The sequence below is a fragment of the Diorhabda sublineata genome, chromosome 6, assembly GCF_026230105.1.
Source record: "Diorhabda sublineata isolate icDioSubl1.1 chromosome 6, icDioSubl1.1, whole genome shotgun sequence".
In the NCBI taxonomy this organism is placed as follows: Eukaryota; Metazoa; Arthropoda; class Insecta; order Coleoptera; family Chrysomelidae; genus Diorhabda; species Diorhabda sublineata.
The window spans coordinates 35,753,946-35,772,722 of record NC_079479.1 but is presented as its reverse complement, the minus strand read 5'-3'; the positions used below and the strand labels follow the sequence as shown (position 1 = coordinate 35,772,722).

The 18,777-nt window shown below is 30.4% G+C and overlaps 2 protein-coding genes across 6 annotated transcripts in view; both read right to left on the bottom strand.

Annotated features, from left to right (window-relative positions):
• LOC130445516 (beta-1,4-glucuronyltransferase 1-like) overlaps window positions 1-10,035 on the bottom strand; it is a 31,367-nt gene extending 21,332 nt beyond the window's left edge. The window contains exon 1 of one of the 5 annotated variants that reach the window (XM_056781172.1): window positions 9,620-10,035. The gene's annotated coding sequence lies outside the window, so the exon portion shown is untranslated. Of the gene's footprint in view, window positions 1-6,257; window positions 6,325-6,439; window positions 6,534-9,619 lie in introns of those variants that run through there. The other 4 variants (XM_056781175.1, XM_056781176.1, XM_056781173.1 and 1 more) reach the window with 4 other exon arrangements.
• Window positions 10,036-10,611: 576 nt separating this feature from the next.
• LOC130445686 (carbohydrate sulfotransferase 4-like) lies at window positions 10,612-18,276 on the bottom strand. Its single transcript, XM_056781490.1, has 3 exons — window positions 17,386-18,276; window positions 16,369-16,548; window positions 10,612-15,892 (listed from the first exon to the last, which is right to left on the bottom strand). The coding sequence occupies exons 1-3, from the start codon at window positions 18,060-18,062 to the stop codon at window positions 15,574-15,576; spliced, it is 1,176 nt and encodes a 391-aa protein (XP_056637468.1). The 5' UTR covers window positions 18,063-18,276; the 3' UTR covers window positions 10,612-15,573.
• Between the last annotated feature and the right edge of the window lie 501 nt (window positions 18,277-18,777).

The window sequence follows — 18,777 nt, the reverse complement described above, 5'->3', positions numbered from 1 at the left end:
AATGTCATCATCCGATAAACATACTCATATCTCTTGAACCGTTAGAGATAGAGTTTTATATTGATATTCTATCGATTAAGGAGGAATTGCTCTCCGAACAGTCAAATTTTCACATTTCTCCCGCAATTATTTTCCGAGATACAAGACTACAAAGTTGCTTAATGTTTTTGAGTATACGAAAATGTCATAATCCGATAAAGTTAATCATATCTCTTGAACCGTTAGAGATAGAGTTTTCTACTGATATTCTATCGATTAGGGACGAATTGCTCTCCGAACAGTCAAATTTTTACATTTCCCCTGCAATTATTTTCCGAGATACACGACTTCAAAGTTGCTCAATGTTTTTGAGTAAGCGAAAATGTCATCATCCGATAAACATACTCATATCTCTTGAACCGTTAGAGATAGTTTTATATTGATATTCTATCGATTAAGGACGAATTGCTCTCCGAACAGTCAAATTTTCACATTTCTCCCGCAATTATTTTCCGAGATACAAGACTACAAAGTTGCTCAATGTTTTTTGAGTATACGAAAATGTCATAATCCGATAAAGTTACTCATATCTCTTAAACCGTTAGAGATAGAGTTTCATACTGATATTCTATCGATTAAGGACGAATTGCTCTCCGAACAGTCAAATTTTCACATTTCTCCCGCAATTATTTTCCGAGATACACGACTTCAAAGTTGCTCAATGTTTTTGAGTAAGCGAAAATGTCATCATCCGATAAACATACTCATATCTCTTGAACCGTTAGAGATAGTTTTATATTGATATTCTATCGATTAAGGACGAATTGCTCTCCGAACAGTCAAATTTTCACATTTCTCCCGCAATTATTTTCCGAGATACAAGACTACAAAGTTGCTCAATGTTTTTTGAGTATACGAAAATGTCATAATCCGATAAAGTTACTCATATCTCTTAAACCGTTAGAGATAGAGTTTCATACTGATATTCTATCGATTAAGGACGAATTGATCTCCGAACATTCAAATTCTTACATTTCCCCTGCAATTATTTTCCGAGATACACGACTTCAAAGTTGCTCAATGTTTTTGAGTAAGCGAAAATGTCATAATCCGATAAAGTTAATCATATCTCTTGAACCGTTAGAGATAGAGTTTTATACTAATACTCTATCGATTTAGGACGAATTGCTCCTCAAACTGTGCAATTTTAACATTTCGCCTTCAACTAGTTTCTGAGATACACGACTTCAAAGTTGCTCAATGTTTTTGAGTAAGCGAAAATGTCATCATCCGATAAAGTTACTCATATCTCTTGAACCGTTAGAGATAGAGTTTTATATTGATATTCTATCGATTAAGGACGAATTGTTCTCCGAACAGTCAAATTTTCACATTTCCCCTGCAATTATTTTCCGAGATACACGACTTCAAAGTTGCTCAATGTTTTTGAGTAAGCGAAAATGTCATCAACCTATAAATTTACTCATATCTCTAGAACTATTGAGGCTAGAGTTTTATACGGAGGCTCTATTCGTTTGGGAAGAATTGCTCTATAACCCACATAATTTTTAACGCTCACTTACACCTACTTTCCGAGATGCAGGTTCTTAAAGTATATGAACTTGATTTCTGGTACTTTAACACTCTGTATTTCGAAAATACCGGATTTTTATGTTACTACACCGTCCCCGAAATCAATATCTTCGAAATTATTAATTCTCTTATATCCAGTTCCCAAAAATTAAGTTTCTTTTATTAGTTCATGTCGGTTCTAACCTATTATTACTACCATCAATCTAACTGTCCGCCTCGCGATTTCCCCGAAGTTAATTTTAGATAAACACACCTTTCTCAAATAACAATTATTTCTACCACAATTTTCGTCGATTTGACCGACCATACCGGTCCTGTTGTCTACCACAATAATTTAATTTAACCCAATGCAAAAGTCGAATTCGTTAACTGTCTTTTGTCTGCAAATCTTTCGAGACAAAATTCGATCCATCGTTTTAAACACGATTAGAATTATAATCAAGAATGAATGAATCGCCATTTTTCCAATTATTATGGAAATACCACTCAAAATACTATTAATATATTCCAAACTAAAAAATATTTCGTATTGATAAATATTCCTTATAAATAACATGTTAACTGCGTCTGCGCGACTGAGATCGTTGAAGTATATGAAAACCAAAATGGCGTGGCAGTGATTTCCGTCCTGTCTGCGTCCGAAATTCCATCCAAAACTCGGAGAACAAAACGCGATCATCCATGTCTTGATGTTAGTGGTAAATGAAATTTCGTCATTCTGGCAACTAATTTTCAATTTCCACTAACTTCTCGTATGTGCAACTCCTCGAAATATCCGTTTCTAACGAAATACGAAAGATATAAATACAAAGTTGAACGTTAACAAGTTGCTTGGCTTTCTTAAGTACAAGGTCATATCACTTTTTTATCCTATAGCCGTTCGATTATTTTGTAACAGTTATGCGTTCTGAATACGAGGCGTTTCTAAGGAGATTTGTTCGATTAAATTTTTATCTCACATATACAGTACGATGTGAAAATATTGTGGGTCGAAAAATTGTCGGATTTAAAAGTTGTTGAAAAAAAGCAGGATGGTACTACATTGAATTAAAAAAAAAATACACAGAAATTAAATTTGAATTAAAAAGTTTTCGTTACTAATAGCAATACTATAAATATGAATATATTTTCTGAGATATACGACTATAAAGTTGCTCGATGCGGTTGACATATGAAATGTCACGATCCTATAAATATGACTATAGCTCTTAAACTATGAGAGATAGAATTTTATACTGAGGCTCTACTGAATCAGGAAGAATTGATTCATAACACGTGAAATTTTCACATTTCGAATGTAATTATTTTCTGAGATATACGACTATAAAGTTGCTCGATGCGGTTGACATATGAAATGTCACGAACCTATAAATATGAGTATAGCTCTATAACTAGAAGAGATAGAATTTTTTACTGAGGCTCTACTGAATCAGGAAGAATTGATTCATAACACGTGAAATTTTCACATTTCGAATGTAATTAGTTTCTGAGATATACGACTATAAAGTTGCTCGTTGCGGTTGACATATGAAATGTCACGATCCTATAAATATGACTATAGCTCTTAAACTATGAGAGATAGAATTTTATACTGAGGCTCTACTGAATCAGGAAGAATTGATTCATAACAAGTGAAATTTTTACATTTCGAATATAATTATTTTCTGAGATATACGACCATAAAGTTGCTCGATGCGGTTGACATATGAAATGTCACGATCCTATAAATATGACTATAGCTCTTAAACTATGAGAGATAGAATTTTATACTGAGGCTCTACTGAATCAGGAAGAATTGATTCATAACACGTGAAATTTTTACATTTCGAATATAATTATTTTCTGAGATATACGACCATAAAGTTGCTCGATGCGGTTGACATATGAAATGTCACGATCCTATAAATATGACTATAGCTCTTAAACTATGAGAGATAGAATTTTATACTGAGGCTCTACTAAATCAGGAAGAATTGATTCATAACACGTGAAATTCCCACATTTCGAATGTAATTATTTTCTGAGATATACGACTATAAAGTTGATCGATGCGGTTGACATATGAAATGTCACGAACCTATAAATATGAGTATAGCTCTATAACTAGAAGAGATAGAATTTTTTACTGAGGCTCTACTGAATCAGGAAGAATTGATTCATAACACGTGAAATTTTCACATTTCGAATGTAATTAGTTTCTGAGATATACGACTATAAAATTGCTCGTTGCGGTTGACATATGAAATGTCACGATCCTATAAATATGACTATAGTTCTTAAACTATGAGAGATAGAATTTTATACTGAGGCTCTACTGAATCAGGAAGAATTGATTCATAACACGTGAAATTTTCACATTTCGAATGTAATTAGTTTCTGAGATATACGACTATAAAATTGCTCGTTGCGGTTGACATATGAAATGTCACGATCCTATAAATATGACTATAGCTCTTAAACTATGAGAGATAGAATTTTATACTGAGGCTCTAATGAATCAAGAAGAATTAATTCATAACACGTGAAATTTTTACATTTCGAATGTAATTATTTTCAGAGATATATGACTATAAAAACAGAGTTTTCTACTCATGCTTTATCGATGGTTGTGACCGCCATCTTGTTCAAACCACACCTCCATTACGATTAATATATCTAAGAGTCCCTCCTTGGATTCGCTAGTGTACAAAAAGATCCCGTAGATAAAGCTCTAAATGAGCTTAAGCCGGCCCTGGATGTACGTTTATGAAAAGACCGATTTTTCAAATCAATGATTACGTCAAATATTTCTTAAAATGATGACTGTTACTGTCATCGCTGCTGTTTATCACGCATCTGTTTTATATCGGTTATGAAACTAAAAAATATACTGGGCTACAAAAAAAAGAATGTTTAAAAATGTATATTTGGATCGAATAATGGTCAAAATCCTGAATGTCCTCTCCTCCTAGTACCCGGACTATTTTTTTATCACCCTCTCGTATAATCTATACAATGTGTTTTCTACACTATGTGAGTATTTTGTAGTGAAAACTTCCCCTTTTCTATGTAAATATATAAAAAAATTATTATACAGAATTCGAAGAAATAGTGACAACACCGCACTGCAAAGAAACCGATGACGTGACAACTTTAACCAGTGTTCATTGACATTTAAATAGGGTGGTTCATCAACGTCTATGAGGTTATTCAAAATAAAAAAAGTACTGAATATTTTTCAGGATACTATGTTACGTCCTGGGAATTAAGTTAAATGAAATATTTATTTACCAAGTTTCCGAGTTAATTTATTGGTTTTAGAATTTGTTAACATTAAACGTACTTCCCGCCATGTTTGTATAAAGTCTGTCGTTCGACGAAGGTCCTTGACCACTATATTTATATGTGTGCAGATTTCTGTCAGAACTTATCTGCTATATGTTAATCGGAAGAAAGACTCGCATGTTAAAATACTCAGACGAACTAATAATAATAATAATTCAAATTTGAATAGGAAACAACAGAATTTTAATCAGCCGGTTAAAAGTCAACTTAAAAATATTACACGCCATTCCTGTCTATTAAGGCGCGTGGTTACGGATCGATATGAATCGATTCGATGCAGTCGAATGAAAAAAGATTGACGTGTTCGACTGTAATTGATCGATAGTATCAAACAAAATGGCTGCCGTAATATATGGGGTGAAAGTTACAAATTTAAAATAACGAAAATAAATTAGGCTTCGAATTTCTAGAAGAAAATTATACAGGGCTTCAGAAAGCTTCGGATTTTTTACTTTACTTACCTACTTGAGTTGTTTTTGCCTCAAATTTGGAAAAAAGTATTTGATATTATGCAATTTCAATATCAACTTCAATTCAATTTGTCTAAAAACCTGAAGGAATTTTTGTTTTTATATAGGAAATGTTTGAGAGAAAATTGGCATCACTGTTTTTCCCACGTCAATTTTTATTTCGATCTTATGTCAATTCAGCAGTAGTTTAACGACGAGAAAGTGTAATAAAACAAATTGGCAACATTGGTTTAGTTCATAACGTATTTTACATATATTTACATTTCGTTAGTAAGATTTTAGTTATTAAAATTAATAAAAAAACTATATTTAGCGTATTTTAATAAATCTGTGTTAAAAATTATATAAACATATAAAATTATGTATTGTTATGAATTAAATGGTTGGGAGGATACGTAAAGTGAGGTTATGGAGTAAAAAGACGTATTTATGTTAATTCTTCTTCATAAAACAATTGATACGTAAGAATATACTTTCAAATAGAAGAAATATACAAGGTATAATCGAAATATACGGTGAATTTTGATTTTAAATAAAAATTTAGCATAACAGACCGACCCCAACGCGTAAAAGTACAAACCCAACATAGTGAAAAAATTGACTGATTACGTCAGCAGTATACTAGGGTCGTGGCGCTTGCGCAAGAAGGTTGAAATAAAAAAATTAGTCATATATGACGTTTCCTTTGACAGACATTAATCACGAGAAAAATAAATTATAATTTTGACAGTTTTATATATAAAATCGTCAAATTTGAATTAACTGTACGAGGTTGAATGTAAAATTCGATAACCGTTAAAAAAAATACAGATTATCTTTGATAATAATCAATTTGTTGGTTGGCAATAATTATATTTATGAATTTTGAGACACCTTGTACACAAAACTCACGCCGGAAATTCCTGTTGTTGTGCAATGTGTCGTTCAGCAGATAAAACCATTCAGAACCACAAACAAAGTTAAGGATTTATTTTTAACAACGAAAACTAAAGTCAAACTCTTCTAATCAACAATACAAATAACAGGAAGCAGTTAAAGCAAACGATACTACACTCAATCCAATGTTAAATTACCTGTTAAGATTAACAGTCACAAATTTCACTCCAAAAAACAATCACGCTTATCCCGCCGAACTGATGCACACACTGCCATCGTTTAAGCTAGAAGAGTAGGAATTTGGTGTTTGGCGAATATATAACCGAGTGGGGAATTCTTATTTTATTTTCAGCTTCCTTCTACAACTCTCGATGAAGGCGACAGTCGCCAACACCACGATCTTCCCGCCGCCGCGTTTCGCTAAATATGATGACTACGCTATGTCTTCGGACCGTAGAGACTCTTTACATCATACAATTTTTTTTTCTCTTTTAATTTTTCGGTTTACACAACTTCTTGGAATTCTCTTCAACGATTTATAGATACGAGGAATATTACTTGGGCGTAGATTAGGCAGGGACGTACTCGGAATTCATTTCAACATAACTTATTTTAAATAAAAAGTTTTCGATTTATTTTATAGGTTTTAACGCCTTTTGAAAATCTAATATAAACAAATATGACAGAAAGAATATCGACGATAGTCTAAATATAAAATAAATAATAGTTTTATATATCTTTGAGTGTCTAATAATCAGATAAGACGTGGACATTAAATAAAACGATTTTTAGGTTAGGAAACTGCCATCTTGGTTGAGAAAATAATGTAAGATTAGACAGGGACGTACTCGGAATGTATTTTAGCATAACTTATTTTAAATAAAACGTTTTCGATTTATTTTATAGGTTTTAACGCCTTTTGAAAATCTAATATAAACAAATATGACAGAAAGAATATCGACGATAGTCTAAATATAAAATAAATAATAGTTTTATATATCTTGGAGTGTCTAATAATCAGATAAGACGTGGACATTAAATAAAACGATTTTTAGGTTAGGAAACTGACATCTTGGTTGAGAAAATAATATAAGATTAGACAGGGACGTACTCGGAATTTATTTAAGCATAACATATTTTAAATAAAAAGTTTTCGATTTATTTTATAGGTTTTAACGCCTTTTGAAAATCTAATATAAACAAATATGACAGAAAGAATATCGACGATAGTCTAAATATAAAATAAATAATAGTTTTATATATCTTGGAGTGTCTAATAATCAGATAAGACGTGGACATTAAATAAAACGATTTTTAGGTTAGGAAACTGACATCTTGGTTGAGAAAATAATATAAGATTAGACAGGGACGTACTCGGAATTTATTTAAGCATAACATATTTTAAATAAAAAGTTTTCGATTTATTTTATAGGTTTTAACGCCTTTTGAAAATCTAATATAAACAAATATGACAGAAAGAATATCGACGATAGTCTAAATATAAAATAAATAATAGTTTTATATATCTTGGAGTGTCTAATAATCAGATAAGACGTGGACATTAAATAAAACGATTTTTAGGTTAGGAAACTGACATCTTGGTTGAGAAAATAATATAAGATTATACAGGGACGTACTCGGAATGTATTTTAGCATAACTTATTTTAAATAAAACGTTTTCGATTTATTTTATAGGTTTTAACGCCTTTTGAAAATCTAATATAAACAAATATGACAGAAAGAATATCGACGATAGTCTAAATATAAAATAAATAATAGTTTTATATATCTTGGAGTGTCTAATAATCAGATAAGACGTGGACATTAAATAAAACGATTTTTAGGTTAGGAAACTGACATCTTGGTTGAGAAAATAATATAAGATTAGACAGGGACGTACTCGGAATTTATTTAAGCATAACATATTTTAAATAAAAAGTTTTCGATTTATTTTATAGGTTTTAACGCCTTTTGAAAATCTAATATAAACAAATATGACAGAAAGAATATCGACGATAGTCTAAATATAAAATAAATAATAGTTTTATATATCTTGGAGTGTCTAATAATCAGATAAGACGTGGACATTAAATAAAACGATTTTTAGGTTAGGAAACTGACATCTTGGTTGAGAAAATAATATAAGATTAGACAGGGACGTACTCGGAATTTATTTAAGCATAACATATTTTAAATAAAAAGTTTTCGATTTATTTTATAGGTTTTAACGCCTTTTGAAAATCTAATATAAACAAATATGACAGAAAGAATATCGACGATAGTCTAAATATAAAATAAATAATAGTTTTATATATCTTGGAGTGTCTAATAATCAGATAAGACGTGGACATTAAATAAAACGATTTTTAGGTTAGGAAACTGACATCTTGGTTGAGAAAATAATATAAGATTATACAGGGACGTACTCGGAATGTATTTTAGCATAACTTATTTTAAATAAAACGTTTTCGATTTATTTTATAGGTTTTAACGCCTTTTGAAAATCTAATATAAACAAATATGACAGAAAGAATATCGACGATAGTCTAAATATAAAATAAATAATAGTTTTATATATCTTGGAGTGTCTAATAATCAGATAAGACGTGGACATTAAATAAAACGATTTTCAGGTTAGAAAACTGACATCTATATATGTAAATAACGATTTTTTATTTGCTTCGTTTATTTTTTTTTACAAGATACAGTCAAAGGGGATAAAAAACGATAGAAAAATATCTAGGACAAGAAAAATGAGCTTTTTCGTAATTATATCTATAGTTCTTTTACTTAAAACTTATCCAAACTCCATCTTTTGTTAAAATTTACAACTATTTTATATATCTGTTTTAACGTTTCATATACAAATGGTTCGTAATAAGTAAAATTATGCTCATACACTCCCACATATAATTTTGAAATCAATATACTGATAATACGGAAATAGCAACATACAGTATGTCCTAAAAAATAATATACAAACGAATTAATCTTTTATAATCAATTTTTGTGAGTTTACACCCAAGATGCAATTATTAGATATAAGTCGTGTACAAGGTGTGTCAAAAAATACTCAAAATATGTTAATACATATATCTTAAATTTATATTTTCCGATATACCCCGTATACGACTAAAAAATAACACGTGATTGCTACTTTTTGTGCTAAAATAGTTTTTGGAACACGCTATAGATGAAATTTGTATATACTACAGAATTTACGGTAAAAAAAAATAATAAGTATTGTTTTTACTTTCCCTTCTACTAATTACTGCTGCAGTAATTTAACTAATTTCGAATTTCTCCGGATTTATATCACTTTCCATAACATACTAACAATGAACTTGAGAACGAATAAATAAAATAGTTATAATTACCTTTCACTTTCTTAAACATCCTTTTATTTCGTGAATAATGCCTCCAAAAATGTACATTTTGTCATCCAGTTACCGACACCACAACACAAGAAGCAAAGTTGAAACGTAAATTATAAATTATCAGACGACAGATGCTCAAAAAACCGATTAAACAATTTATCGCACTCTATATATATCGAATTCTACTCCACGTTTGATATTCTAGCAAAATTTGAAGGGGAATATCGCAAACAAATCACTTCTGACAACGAACATTTCGAGAATATGCGTAAAAGGCACTTTCTAAACTGACCATGGCAACAGTCGTGCGCTAGCACAGGGTTGAATTGAGGGGATGGAAAACGGATTAACTCCCATACACATTTATCATATATTCATATAAATATTTTATAAAATCATTATTTAAATGTAGTGGAAACCGTAATAATATTCACATGATTTGACAGAATATAAACCAATAGTCTTATTCTATAAAATACATTAAATAGACAAATCTACTACCACTGCTCTCTAGTGGTCGAAGTAAGTATTTTAAATCACAGAATACAGTCATATCGTATATAGACTTCTGTAATTATAGATTCCAGTAATAACAGCACGATAAGTATTTCTATTAATAAATAGAGGGCGCTAACGTCGCGCTTGTCAGTGGATATATATATCTATGGTAGATGCATACACTACACCAACACTGATAAGTACACTGTCTAACGCACGTCAGTGGTAGGGTATTCGGAATCGTAATCGATGACAGTTCCAAACATTTCAGTTTAGTATAGACAAACTACTCGGGATTATAGCATTGAAGTTATTGTTGAGAATAGAAATTAGCGTGTTTTCCAAGTTATCCATTGTGTTTATGTTTACTAATAAATTATATTATGAATTATTTTATCCTCGTAGTTGGATAATGCAATTTGAGTGTCTGATCATGTTGAAAATAAGTTTCTGTCATGTGATTCCAAAATGGCGAAGGTTTGAAATAAAAGACGTTTCGATTTTTGAATATATTACGATAAAAAAAAAGCAAAATAATTCAAAATTTAAATATCACCAAGAAATATACATGAATAATACTTGAAAGTTGGATAATAGGAACTATGATATGATATAATCGAAATGATATTCCTAAAATGCTGCCATCTTGTAAGTAACGTAATTAAAACACGGTAATCTGTGATCTTATAAGTTGAACTCGTTCTAACCTCAGATAAATGTCGTTTTAATTCCATTATGTATTTTAGGAATTCATTTTCGCACGATTTTTTTGCAAATATAAATAAAATAAATTAAATTTATAACCATAAAAACTATTTATGTCGAATTCATAAGATTTTTAATCAGGAAAAGGGTATATTTCATATAAAAACAATTAAAAATTATTTGTTTACGTAAAACATATTGAAATAATGGCCAGAGACGCACTCAGGCTGATATACATAATGAAGAAAATTGTGATTTATCCTAAAATAACCTAATTTGGTCTGAATTTTTTTTATTTAATACCACGTGAAGTTGAGTTAGCAGTGAAAATATACAGGGTATCAAAAAATTCGTAATCTACACGGCAGTTGACGTTTTTGCTCTAATTTCGAAATTTACTGCATTTGATGGCGAAAAAATCTTATAATTTCGACATTTTTGAAATGTAAAGAAAGTCAATTTGTTCAATAAATGGATAAATTGTGTAATCGATGTATTAAAAACCATTTATTTCATAGTTTCGACCCTATGCACTAAAAAATACAAAAGCGATTCAAATTTTCATTAAAAATTACAAAATCTCCTACAATGGAAGCCCAAATCGTGGTAGTGGCGGCGTGAACAATCTACTTTAGGCTCCGTAATTTGTTCGAAAACAGTTGAAAAAAAATTCATACAATTATCCGTTCAAATAAAACATTTTGACATGCGTGAATTGAAACAACATGAAATGGCGGCGATTGCGCGCGAAATACACGCTCGCGCCGACGCAACACGAAGTTTCCCGAAGCTGGAAAATTGATAACGTCGTGTATACCAGAGGTTCCCAATTTTTTTTTGTCAGATCATTCTTGGAATACACATTTTTAACCCAATTTCAAAAATGGCATTAAAACTAACGATATAAATTACTTTAGAACCCTGGAATCGTTTTTAGTGTACACCGGAACATAGAAATAGTGAAAATTTGACAGATGTCAATGTCATTTACGTCATTTTAATATACATAAAAGGTTGGGACGTGTAGGGAATAACTTTTTTTCGATATTTCTATAAATTTTTTCAATTTTCTTTTTTTTTTTCGTTATTAAACAAAAAATTTCGTTTTCTACAATTAACTCGCAGATTTTGATGTTATGAAAAAAATAATTTTCACAAAAATTATAGATTTTTGAATAATACACAACATTTGTATGAAAAAAATTTTTCTGGCAAGTTTAGTTTACCCGTAAATTTAAAAAAAAAAAAACTTTTCTCACCCCTTTTCAACCCCCTAGCGGAGTAGTTATACCGATTTGGTTATACACAAAACGTGATTACATTTACCCCACATATTACCACCTTCAGAAACCAAAAAACAGGAAGGACGCGAAATTTTCCAAAAACGAAAAATTGTATGAATTTTTTTCCAAAAAAATTATTTTTTCGATCGTATAAAAATGTCACAGTGCGATGTATCGTGCCTAATTATAATAATTTTTTGAAAAAAGGCACATTCTATCTATACTTTACAATTAGTCAGTTCTAACAAGATATGCTTCTACTGACTCAAATTTTTTTTTACAAAATCGCTACGAAAATTCTTATGAATTTTTCACCAAACAATTGACAATAACAGGGAGATCGAAAAAATCGTAACAAAACACTAACACTGTACAGGATATTCATTGAAATAATAAATCATTCAGTCGATGATTCAAATTCAAGCCGGCCCTGTGCTGTTGGCGAACGCTACGAGTTAGATGTTGCCAGCGCCACGAATCTCAATATTTTTAAAGCAATTTGGCAACATGGGAGGAGTATTTAACCCAAAACAAAACGAAACGAAAATCTCCACTAGTTGACGTCAGTTGTTTTGCCACATATACCGGGTGGAACCGAAAAATTAGTACATCAGGTCAACAGCAAAATCGCATCCACCGTAACTGCACCTGATGATGTAACTAGTAGAAACTGGTGATTCGCAAACAAAAAAATAAAATTTTAACAACTGTGGACTAGAATAATAACAGCTAACAATTCTTGAGGACTTTCAAAGCTGTTGAGATCACGTTCAAGCTGGTATCGGAGTGCAAACAAATTCTAAACGTTCCAACTAACACAAAGCGACCATAATGTGTATGGAAACCTCCAGATTTCGGACCAAAGTCTTACTGTAGCTTCATCAGATGACACGTCAACGGAGAAATTGAAACCAATCCGAAAACTCATAACAATAGCTAATGACCTGCCCAGGATAACCGGAAATGACATAAAACTAGTGATCGGTATTCCAACACCCTGTACATTTCAACAAAAAGTTTGTGTACCTCAAAGGACTAGTCCAAATACCTCCAAATAGATAGTTCCCTTTCGGAGGAGTCTATTTTGAACCATATAGAAGAAAAAAAAACAAAAATTAGATGATTAAGGGGTTGTAAATCGATTAGCTTCAAGTATTAACCTTGAAACGTTGGAAAACCCCTAGAAAAATAATCTGAAACGTGTTTGAGCAAAATTAATCCTGTACAGCATCATATGCTTACTTTCGCTGTAAACATATAGCGAAATAAAAAGCAGTAGTTTGTAGGGATCAGAAACAGCTTCAAAATGTTTGTTACCGATAAAACAGCAGCTTCTAATGAAAACTGATGTGGTATCGAGCACGGTTCGATTTTGAATTATAATTTTCTCGAGACAGGTACTTTTCTAAGTAGCCTCATAGATAATAAAGTCAAACAATTCAATAACGGACGTTGTCATTGAAGAAAAACCATTTTCTTTTCTAAATTCATTAGAAAAATTCGAAATTCGACTGGTGACTGGTCTTCTAAATGGAAAAGGGTCATCTAGAGGCACAGCGGACCATCTTAATTGTAGAGGATGCATGGAGGAGGTAGAAACTGCAGACCAAGCCCATCAATGAACGGTCAAGAAGAATTGGGCGAGCCTAGTGACCTTAAAAGGTTCAACTCAGAAGGTTTAGGGATCTTGACACCCAATAAGGCAGCTATGAACCCTTATAAACAACCAGCAAAGGTTTTAACTTTGTGTATCACTCGTGGCAATATTAAACTGATGTTCGATGACTCTTTTCAATAGGATTTTTATGAAAAATTGATTGTAAACAAATAAAAAAGACATTTTGTATAGTTTTAGCAGCATTATTTGCTTATATTTTGAAATATTTACATTTACAACAAAAATTTTGAAATGGAACGTATTTATTTGGAAAAGTTACACTGAAATATTTATTTTTATCCCTTAAAACTTTCTACTATCAACGTTTATTTATAGGTAATGTTGTTTCTGATCCCTGCAACTCTCTAAGAAATGCACAATTTCAGATACCATTCTAAAATATAGTAAAAAATTCTAATTTCATCGAAAAGGGCTTAGGAAAATTTGCCAAAGTCCTTTCTTTCTTCAAATACATTCGTGAGCAAAGTTTGACTAGTCTATTATTTATTTTTTTTATATATAAAATAAATAAATTGTATTAAACCTAATAAAACTAGGTAAAGTGTGTATTTAATTTCAATATACGTATACTTCGTTATTTTATATTACTGAACAATTTTTTTAACACCCTCGTATCTAATTAACAAGTAGAAATTATATAAGTTGTTAAAATGCAGATTTTTAATACCTTCCAAATCATGAAATATGTAGAAATACAAAAATTTGTTTCACTTTTTCGAAACATTCTTTGGGAATGATTTTTTAAATTTATTCCTTTGAAATATCGAATATCTTATCAATTATAATAGTTTAATTACTTTAATCACGTATAACAACAAAATACGCGAGAAAAATGAAATATAACACTTTAACTGCTGATCTACGAGATTATCTCGGATAAACGTATTTTAGGTTATGTGTGAAATTATAAAATACCGAAAAATACCTAACCACTACATGTTCAAAACTGAATATTTCATCAAAAACAACAGCTAATATTAAAAAATTACTTACCAAGTAATATTATCAATTGATAATTTCACAACACGTTAATTTTAATGTTTAGTAGACTAAAGGCACAATTGCAATCAACAAGGCGATGTCTGATGTTTTTATATAAACAGCAATGGCGTATCAACCGGGTAGTAGGGATGGCTTCCGCATTAGAAGAGTTGTATAACGTTGCCATTTGAGCACGATTTTGATACTAATATTTGAAAACTCCATTTTTTTATTAATATCAAATATATACAAATATAAACGACGTAATTAAAAACGAAAAAAGGTATTTTAAAACACGATTCTTGTGTATTGTGAGCAAAACGTCATTTCAACAATGGCCGCCGATAGAAGGAAGTCGCGCCATTTTCAAATAGTTACGCCACTGATCACGAGAAAATAATTTTGAATTGTTTATTAAATTTGAAAAAAATTATAAATTTTGGAATTTTTTCATGGTTCATAAACGGAATTTTTTAGTTTTATATTCGTTAATTATTGTTAGGTTAGGTTATTATTATATTTCGTATTTTTTTTATTTTTTTTTATAATTTGCACTTAAACTTCTTGTTTACTCATTGTAAATCAAGTTTTTAAATAGAAATTAAAAAAATTGTCAGTAATATTTGTATAAAAAAATGACTTATTGCATTTTTTAGAAAATCCATTTCATTATTGTTATCACTGGCTTTACAACTGCATAAAAGCAATTAAAAAGAAAACATAGCAATATTTTGTTAAACAAATAAAATATATTTTCATAAAAATGCAGTTATCACAGTGATTTAGTGAATAAAATCAACAAATCTTAATCAATTGATACTATACGAAGTAAGGGGGTTAAATTCTTTCATATCAGTTACATTTTTAGCCCTAACGTACCCCCATAATCTCATAGCTTCCTCACAAGCTTCCTCGATGTTTTGAATTTCCGTGTAATCGAGATCAGCTTTCCAATGGAAAGGGGCACTTTTAGAATCTCTAAAAGTGCTCGAAACACCACCTATATCGAATTTTGTATGGGTATTCAAAAATTTCTCCACGTCTTTGTGGAAATATAAACCCAAAAAGTCGAACAAATCTCTAATTATCACCGAAGGGTTCAAAGATAGATCTTCATAACGTAGAACCCTATTAAGAAAGTAAAAAAGTTTTTTTAGGCAAATGAATGTTTATTATAATGGTTTCAAGTCAAAAACTAATATTATAAAAAGTTTCAACCGGAAATTTTCGTCTAAAATACTTCCAATCACCTCTAAAATATAGTTAAGCATGGCAACGTAGTTTTTAAATTATAATATTAAATGTTAATTATTGTAATGAGGTAACTTGATCAAATTTTTAACAACATACCATTCACCTACATCACTATTTTTCCGCTACAATATTTTTTTTTCAATCACATAACGAAATAAACACGAAAACATTCACTATATCAAAACACACAACAAAACTGTTTACCTCGAAACGCCATATTGAATCACGTGGTTTATCGAGCACTCCAGTGTTACTCGCTGCCTTTTTATTACAAGTAAGCTTACAGCGTTGCCAAGTTGGAAAAATTACAAACTTTCATCGGAAATTTTATCTAAAAAGATTTTACTTACCTGAATCGATCAGAGTAAAACATTTGAAGAGTACCAGCTGCCTCGTAATCGGAAATCAAATCTTTACATAAATTAGACGGTTGATCACAGTCGGGCATACCAGGACACCAGTCTCTATGTTTTCGGGACTGCATTGTACCACGAGGATCTCTTACCAATAATATTACCTTAATATTTAAACTAAAATAACGAAAATTTTCACAAATATCTTCGAATGTATACGTCTCTCGTACGAAAATGACTTTTCAATCGTAATATACACTACCGGTCGAAAGTTTTTACCCACCTAACCTAACAAAAATAAAACAGTCGCCCGACCTCATTCCGATTGAGTTCTTGTGGTACAAACTATAGGGTGGGCAAAAACTTTCGTTACGAGGTGGAAACAAAAATATAATTTTGACTAAATACTATAAAAAAAAATTGTAATAAGGCATATCGACAAAATAAAGAAAGTTTTGAACCTAGTACCTAGTATCTAGTACCCCAAATGAACAAATTCCTTCATAATTTATAAATTTGAGTTTGAAGAACGTCCCCACAATCCCCTAACCTCAATTTATTCATTTCCATTCCACTAGAAACAGATTTAAACAATTCCTGAAGATACTTGGCGGTTTTTTTGTTATTTTGTAGCAAAATGACGAGTTTAAACGGGTTTAAATTTAATTAATACTTGTGAAAATACATCAGGGTACGAGTTTTACTAGTTAAAATAGGTTGCAGTATAGTTGTTGAACGTATTTTTTGAATACACCTCGTATGAAAGTTTTTCGACAAAAATCCTCTTATCATTTTTGTTGACAAAATTATTTTATCTGTTTTGATATAAATTTAAATCCATTTGATGAATTTTATTGTTTTAAAAGTATAAAGTAAATGTTATAAAATTATATTGTCGAAAACAAAGTTATCTATAATCTTTTAAATCTAACGATTAGTTAATAATAAAATAATTTTGTCAAAAGACGAGATATTCATTAATATTTATATTAAAGAAAAAATGTAAAAACTCACTCGTCGTCTTGTAATAGTTCTTCAGCCAGAGCTAATCTTAACCTCACACTTTTCATACTTTGGAATGGAAACAATTTACAAAATTTACTCAAAAACGTAGCATTCCAACAATATGCCGGGTACAACTCGCACTGGTCCCATAATCTGGTGTTATGGGTGAACAAATAAACATGAGACATCCCAAAATTCAAATAACTATATAAACTACTATAATCACAGTGTAATAAACTTTTTAAAGTATCTAGTGCTTGTCTCGCCTCGGGATTTCCTCTAATTTGAGTTATACCAAATTCTAACAACGGTTCGTAATGATAGTAGTTACCGGGTACTGCATTAAGTATATCACCTAAAAACGTCGATCCTGATCTCCAAGTAGTGATAATTACCGTACGTATAGGCCTACCACCAGTTGAAAGTGTATAATCTTCAAGACTAGTACCTTCTGGAAATTTGTAATTAAATAATTCTTTCGATAACAAAGAATTTTTATTAGAAATCACGTCGTCAATGGATGGCACCGTATTATTTGTATATTTAAAACTATCATCCAAATCTAAATACTGCTGATATCTGTGAGATCTTTGATAAGTGGATACGTCTTTTTGACTGAATCCGATTAAAAGAAGGCATACTATAGCAACTATAGAAATACCGAAGAGTTCACTTCTTCGTACCATTGTGCTAACTTTCTGTCCTTGACATGAATTTTTTTTCTATAGTATAACTAACAAAATAACACGTCACTGGTTTAAATACATTTTTCCTACATTTTATAAAACAGTACACTGATTAAATGGTTGGATTTAATTAGAAATCATTCACGTTATGCACCGCCACATCAAACAACAATACAATCACTTTGACAGCTCAACTTGTATTAAATACATGTGTCCAACATATGCGCAGTGTACTCTTAATAAACAAACAAAAATCAGGTGTGGATCAGTATCAATAACTGAATTTAACAATAATAATAATAATAGATGAATAATGAAAGTTCTTTTTGTGTTTTAAAATATATATATCAAACATTTACACGGAACAAAAACTTTTATAGTCTCTAGTTTAATTATAATGTTTTATGTCATTAATGCTGTATAAACCATAGATAAAACATTCAATATTAAACATTTCATATTAATTTGTATAATGCTGTATTAATGAAGTAGAAGAAACAAAATTATAAACAATTATGTTTTAGATCTAAAACTAATAGAAAAACTATTCATACAAAATAATTATTTTGAATTTAATGTAAATAAGTCAACTGTCATAATATATTGATGATAAATGACGTTAATATATGAATTTTGTTTACAATTATGGATTTGTCGTCATAATATCATTAAATGATTAATTCTTTTGTTAACCTCGTCAATATAATAATTTATT